Source organism: Bubalus kerabau, chromosome 17 (assembly GCF_029407905.1).
Source record: "Bubalus kerabau isolate K-KA32 ecotype Philippines breed swamp buffalo chromosome 17, PCC_UOA_SB_1v2, whole genome shotgun sequence".
NCBI lineage: Eukaryota > Metazoa > Chordata > Mammalia > Artiodactyla > Bovidae > Bubalus > Bubalus kerabau.
Genome location: NC_073640.1, coordinates 29,020,948 through 29,027,768, shown reverse-complemented (window position 1 = coordinate 29,027,768; position 6,821 = coordinate 29,020,948). Strand labels below are relative to the sequence as shown.

The window sequence follows — 6,821 nt, the reverse complement described above, 5'->3', positions numbered from 1 at the left end:
TCTCCCGGGGGCGGGGCACAAATTAGCACCGCCTCGGGGCGGGGTACGGGGGCGGGGCCCGGCAGGACAGGAGCAAAGATTATACCCACCCAGACCACGCTGCGTGCCCGCTCGCCTCGCTTTGACTGCTCCCTTGGAGCCTCCTGGCACGGCCATCCTCCGTGTGCCCATTTCAGAGATTTCTCTGGGTCCTGACCTCTCTCTCTGTCCGCTGCTCAGTCTGCAGCAACTCGGGACCTCCCGGCAGCCGATGGTCCCTGGGTCAGAGGTCAGAGCACTAGACCCAGCGGAGATCCTTGCCCTAGCCGTCCCGACTGGGGTCAGAGGTCCCGGGGCCCCTTCCCCAAGCTCCGCCCAAAGTCCGAGCTCCTGGGGGCCCCCTTCCCTAAGTGCGAGCTGAACAGTCAGAGGCGGGTCCGTTTCAGAAGATCAGAGGGTCTAGGAGGGCTCTCCTCTCAGGCTCAGGGGTCGGGCCGTGGGCCGGGCCCTGGGAACTCGCTCCCCTAAGGCCGAGTAGGGTGGTCGGAAGCAGAGCGCCCTTCCTGGGTCAGCTGAGACGTGCCGGCCGAGCGACCGGAGAGCCACCCAGCGCGTCCGGCTGTCCGACCCGGCCCGGCCGCGGGGTCCCCGGCAGGGGGCGGCCTCGCTCCGTGCCGCCCGCTCCTCCCGCAGCCGCCGCCGCCCGGACTGCCGCTCCTCCCCCGGCCCCGCCTCCCTGGCCCCCGCGCCGCCCGCCTGTCCGCCGGTCTCTGCAAGGCCATCGTTCCGTCCGCCCGCCCTCCCAGCGCTCCTCCGCCCCGGCCCCGCTATCCCGGCCGCGCACGTCGCTTCCTCGATTCCGGCCGCCGCTAGCCCGTTCCCCGCCCCCGGGCCGGCAGCCGCCGCTACGCGAGGCCGGGGATTGGCAGCGCGCGTAGGCCGCGCTGCCGCGGATGGAGTCGGAATAAAGGGGCGGCTGAGAGAGCAGCCAGTCGCCACTCGCCCCGCGCCTGACCCCGCGGGCGGCCCGGAGCAGGTGAGCGGCGGGGCGCCCGGGGCCGCGTCTGGGGGCCACTCCCGCGCCCGCCGCACCCCTTCCCCAGCTGGCCCGGCAGTACCCCCCCAACCCCACCTCCGGCCCGACCCGGCGGCCTCCTGAGCTCTTGGGCGGCCCAGGCCGACCTCGACACGCAGCCACCTCCCGGGCCCGGCCTGCAGCCCTGGGCCCTTTCTCGGGCCCACTCGCCCGCAGGTCCGGCGCCGGGGCCGCAGCGTCCTGGCCGTTTCCCGGCGAGGGCTGACAGGAGGCAGCCCAGCTGGGCCGGCGGGCAGTGCCGGCGGGGAGGTGATCGGCTTTCATTCGGTTGGTTTCCCAAGGAAGAGGAAGGGCTGGGGTGGGGCGCAGGTGGGGGCCTCCCCTTGCCTCCCTAACCCTAGTCTCTCATCCTCTTTGCTGGGTGATCAGAGGCCTCCTGACCGCACCTTCCTGGAGGGGGGGCCGGAATGGGCAGCGGACCTGGGGGCCCGGGGCTGGGGACCTTGGGTCTGGCAGCCATTCATGCCAGGAGAAAAAAACAAAAAAACAGTTGGGTTGGCGCAGTCTGACCTAGACCTGGCTCAGAGTAGTCCTGCTTCCCTCTTTCCTGGGGAGGCTTCGGTACCTGCTGGCTCATGCAACCTGCTGCCTCCACTCGGAGCAGCGGCTTCTTCACTTCTTCCCTTCCCGGAAAGATGCTGAGGCTGACAGTTTTTAGCCTGACTCTTACGTTTCTTTAGCAGAACAGTTAGAAGCCCGGCTGGCTTGTGAAGGCATCCCCTTCCTTCTCTTTTCATCGGGAGAAAACTTAGAAACTTTTCAATGTTAGAAGCGGAGGAGCTGGGAACCTGAAAGCGGGTTGCATCTGATTCTAAAAGTTCCTCCCTCTCGCTGTCATTACCTTATGCTGCCACAAAGTGGTGAGTTAGAGATTTGCCTGGGCTGGGTGGTCTTTACCTTCCATGGATTATCCAGTGTTACAGACTTGGAGCAAGGGAACAGGGTTGTCTCCGGAAAGGTGACAGGGATGGTTAGCATGCTACATCCCACATTGCAGAGGCAAACTCAAAATTGCTTACATTTCCTGCAGGCCTTGACACTATCATATTAAGAGGATTTAAGGCTTTTTTTTTTTTTTGGTGCTCTGGGAGATGACTAGCCTGGGGAACTTCTGCCGAGTAGCCATCAAGGCTGTGTGGGTCTGTGGGTCTCATCCTCATTAAGCATTGGCTCAGGTCCCTGCAAAACCATCCCCCTTATTGTGTGAAGACAGAATAGGCACACAGTCAAGGGGGAGGACCTGGGGACAATTGAGAGAGGTATGGTCCAGCCCCTCACAGGAGAAGTTTTCTGAGATGGGCCTCCATTCCATGCAGGTGTTTTAAATATCGGTTGACTGAGGGGCCTTCAGATCTGGGAGGTCTGGCCCTTTAGCTCTACAGTCTGTTCTTATGAGCAGTTGTGTCCTGGGTCGAAATTCAGGGCAGCTACAGGAGAGGAGCTGGCAGGTCTACAGGGAGGCCTCAACTGGAGCCTCTAGGCTTTTATCTGTCTTCTGTATTAGGCTTCCAAATAAGAAATGTTTTGCACACACATAAAAAAAGGTTATGTTTTTAAAATTCTTGTTTTGTGCACCAAGGCCCTCACCGGTCAGTCTTTCCCTCCTTCTTTCCTGGGAGCATGAACAGAACTTGTGACTTCTTTGTATTGTGGGCAGATCACCCCAGACTGTCACTTGTGAGACAGCTAATGGAAATGGGTTGGCAGTAAGCTGGGAGACTGGAATGCCTGGCCAAGGGATGGGGAACTGAGGATGGGTGGGCCTGGAGACAGCCACCATCCCCTTTACTGGAGGAGTTGTGCTGCCAGAAAGTGAAGATCTCCCAGCCCAGAGCCCCCTTCACTTCCCTGATGTGTTTAATGTCAATGTGGCGAGTGCAGGCAGATCAGGGAGAGGCCCTGGGAACAGCTGTGTGTCCCTGCCTCAAGCTCACAATTTCTTTCTTCTCTGCAGAGCCTCCCTGCCACTCCTGGCACCCTGCCCGAAGACCCCCGTCCTGTAGGCACAGCCTTGTAGTCTGTCTTGGTGAATGACTTGGACCACCTGACCAGTCCCGCTCCGTGCCTTGTCCGAGGTCCTCGTCCATCCCTGATCCTGGGCAGCTTCTCTCTTTGGTGTGGGTCACCTTAAGCAGGGAAACTGAAGCCATTACTCTCCAAACCCTGTTTCATCTTCCCAAGCATGTCGGAGAGCTGGCAGCAGCCGCCGCAGACGCAGCCGCAGCAGCCTCAGCCCCCACAGCCGCAGCACCATGCTGAACCCCCGCCGGCCCTGGCGGAGCACACGCTGCCCCCAGGCACGGCTGAGAACCCCCTGGGCTGCGCGGTCTATGGCATCCTCCTGCAGCCTGAGCCCGGCCTGCAGCCCCCGCAGCACGTGCCCCTGCAGTCCGCAGGGGAGCCGGGCCCCAAGTGTGGCGTGTGTGGTCATGACCTGGCACACCTGTCCAGCCCACATGAGCACCAGTGCCTGGCGGGCCATGATCGCTCATTCCAGTGCACGCAGTGTCTTAAAATCTTCCACCAGGCTACCGACCTGCTGGAGCACCAGTGCGTGCAGGCCGAGCAGAAACCTTTCGTCTGCGGTGTCTGCAAGATGGGCTTCTCACTGCTCACGTCACTGGCGCAGCACCACAGCGCCCACAGCGGCACCGGGGGCCTTGTGAAATGTTCCATCTGTGAGAAGACCTACAAGCCCGCCGAGGCGGCCGAGCCCGAGGCCACTGCCGCCCCCTCCCTGCCCCCGGCACCCCCGCCTCCGCCTGCCGTAGCCCCGGCGGAGTCGGCCGACAAGCCCTACAGCTGCCCCATCTGCCAGAAGCCCTTCAAGCACCTGTCGGAGCTCTCGCGGCACGAGCGCATCCACACGGGCGAGAAGCCCTACAAGTGCACGCTGTGCGACAAGAGCTTCAGCCAGTCGTCGCACCTGGTGCACCACAAGCGCACGCACAGCTCGGAGCGGCCGTACAAGTGCGCGGTGTGCGAGAAGACCTTCAAGCACCGCTCGCACCTGGTGCGCCACATGTACGCGCATTCGGGCGAGCACCACCTGTTTCGCTGCAACGTGTGTGAGCTGCACTTCAAGGAGTCGTCGGAGCTGCTGCAGCACCCATGCACGCCGAGCGGGGAGCGGCCCTTCCGCTGCGGCGAGTGCCAGAAGGCCTTCAAGCGGCCGTCGGACCTGCGGCAGCACGAGCGCACGCACAGCGCCGAGCGGCCCTTCAAGTGCGACCTGTGCCCGATGGGCTTCAAGCAGCAGTACGCGCTCATGCGGCACCGGCGCACGCACAAGGCCGAGGAGCCCTTCAAGTGCGGCCTGTGTGAGAAGGGCTTCGGGCAGCCCAGCCACCTGCTCTACCACCAGCATGTGCACACCCTCGAGACCCTCTTCAAGTGCCCCGTGTGCCAGAAGGGCTTCGACCAGTCTGCCGAGCTGCTGCGGCACAAGTGCCTGCCGGGTGCGGCCGAGCGGCCCTTCAAGTGCCCAGTGTGCCACAAGGCCTACAAGCGGGCCTCGGCCCTGCAGAAGCACCAGCTGGCCCACTGCTCGGCGGCCGAGAAGCCCCTGCGCTGCACCCTGTGCGAGCGCCGCTTCTTCTCGTCCTCCGAGTTCGTGCAGCACCGCTGCGACCCGGCCCGCGAGAAGCCGCTCAAGTGCCCGGACTGCGACAAGCGCTTTAAGTACGCCTCCGACCTGCAGCGGCACCGGAGGGTGCACACGGGCGAGAAGCCCTACAAGTGCCCCAACTGCGACAAGGCCTTCAAGCAGCGCGAGCACCTCAACAAGCACCAGGGCGTGCACGCCCGTGAGCAGCAGTTCAAGTGTGTGTGGTGCGGCGAGCGTTTCCTGGACGTGGCCCTGCTGCAGGAGCACAGCGCGCAGCACAGCGCCGCAGCCGCCGCGGCCGAGGGCGCCTACCAGGTAGCTGCCTGCCTGCCCTGAGTCCCCGCTGCGGCCCCGGCACGACCCGGCCCGGCCTCCTTGCGCCCATCCCCGGACCTGGCCCTGGGCGTGAGGATGAAAGGGCACCAGGGCAGGTGGAGGGTGTAGGTGCCAGGCACCCCTGGTACCGGCCTGGAGGAGGTGGAGTTGGGGGGGCAGATGGCTGTGGCTGGTCTTGATCCCGCAAACCTCTTTCCCCTTACAGGATTCGCTCTCTTGAGAGACCTCAGCCTCCCTTTTCTCAATGGAACCAGGCTGGAAGTCGAACTGGCCTCTCTCCACCCCAAGGAGGGGGTGGTGCTAGCCCAACCTTCCCAAACAGTTCAGCCTCACTAGAGAAAACAGATAGGTTAGGAAAGAGGAGGGTCACGGGAGGGCCTGGGTGCAGGGTGGCCCCCTTCAGGTAGCTGTTTGAGGGGGAAGGCTAACTCCAGGAGGGAATCCTGGGGCCAGGAAGCAACTTCAGCCAGGGGCAACCTGCCCTCCAGGGTTCTGACAGTCGAGACACACAGGAGTGCTGCACACCTGTGGGCCGGGTCTCTTGGAGAGCGATTGGCCCAGCCAGAAGGGAGGAGGCAGGGAAGTTCTTCCAGGACAGGCTCAGTCAGGAACAGTGCTGTCCCCAGGGAAAGGAGGAAAGGCAGCCTTTGCACGGAGGGCTCATCCCAGCGTTTTGGAAGCGCCCCTCCCACCTTTGCCACAGAGTTCCAAGCGCAGGTGGGAAACGTGCCCTCAGCCAGACAGAACTGCTGATGTGAAAGAAGGGGATTGTTAGACCCCCTGGTGCCCAGTAGGAGGAAGGGCCAAGCCCTTCATCTTCCTAGTGGATGGAAACAAGTGTCACTCCCTCACTCAAATCAAATCGTGTGAACCAAAGCCTCAAGGGCGTGGCCCTAATCAGCTCACCCCAGCCCTGCCTCAGGGCCAAGACCATGCCTGGGTACCTGGAGCAGGAGAGGTAAAAAGAGGGTGGGAATGCCTCTGACCCCACAGAGCCCTCCCAGCCCCTGGGCCCCCTTCTGCTGGCCTGTACACCAGGGGTCTTGTGCTGCCAAGATGCTCTGGGCAATATCCAGCTATTTCCAAGACCAGAGTGTTCTCCCTCGGGTTCTTTTAGGGTACCCCTAGGTCTCCGGCTACCCACAGGGCTCATGGAGCCTTGGGTGTCCTGGATAGGGAGTGGGCAGGGGAAGAGGGTTGTTAAGGAAACCAGCAGGTGGATGGAGTCATCTGTTACCACTTGATGGCTGGGGCTCTTCTCAAGAAGGCCAGAAGACGTTTACTGTCAAAATGATTCTTCTGAACCCAGCTCTGCCCCTGCCCTCTCCCTACCCACCTCCCAGGTTGCGGTAAAAGGAGACTTTAATCAGTACCCACCCCCAAATCCCAGAGGAGCAGGGAGACCCGCCTTGTCCCACTGTCACCTTCAGAAGTCTGAAAAGCCCACGTCCACCTCCTCTGACTGGATTCCCTTCCTGTGCCTGCAGAGAGGGGCAGTCCTTCCCCTCGGTGCTGGCTTTAGTCACAATGCCTCAAAAGACATGGAACCCAGGCTGACAACAGTCCCAAGTGCTCATTTTCTTTTTTTTTCCTTTCATTTTGCTTTCTAAAAGCAGTTGTTATACTGTTCATAACATTGTATAGTTTAATTTCATGTCATTTTGGATCTTATCTAAAAATGTGAGGATTTGAGTTTTTAAAAAGAAAGACTCCATTTTAGATAGCCCTTTTTGATGTTAATATATAGTGAGTCCAATGTATGCTTTAGAAGTAAAGACATTGACCTTCACAGACCAAAGCACA

General features: G+C 61.5%; 1 protein-coding gene across 5 annotated transcripts; it reads left to right on the top strand.

The window, feature by feature from the left end:
- Nucleotides 1–130: 130 nt before the first annotated feature.
- Nucleotides 131–6,821, top strand: ZNF319 (zinc finger protein 319). Of its 5 annotated transcripts, XM_055552363.1 has the most exons (4): nt 731–1,015; nt 1,759–1,935; nt 3,030–4,997; nt 5,224–6,821. In XM_055552363.1, the coding sequence occupies exons 3-4, from the start codon at nt 3,258–3,260 to the stop codon at nt 5,236–5,238; spliced, it is 1,755 nt and encodes a 584-aa protein (XP_055408338.1). In that variant the 5' UTR covers nt 731–1,015; nt 1,759–1,935; nt 3,030–3,257; the 3' UTR covers nt 5,239–6,821. The 5 variants fall into 5 exon arrangements, with proteins under 5 accessions (XP_055408337.1, XP_055408338.1, XP_055408334.1 ...); XM_055552359.1 differs by having other exon boundaries at nt 3,030–6,821; XM_055552362.1 differs by lacking the exons at nt 731–1,015; nt 1,759–1,935 and adding an exon at nt 131–268 and having other exon boundaries at nt 3,030–6,821.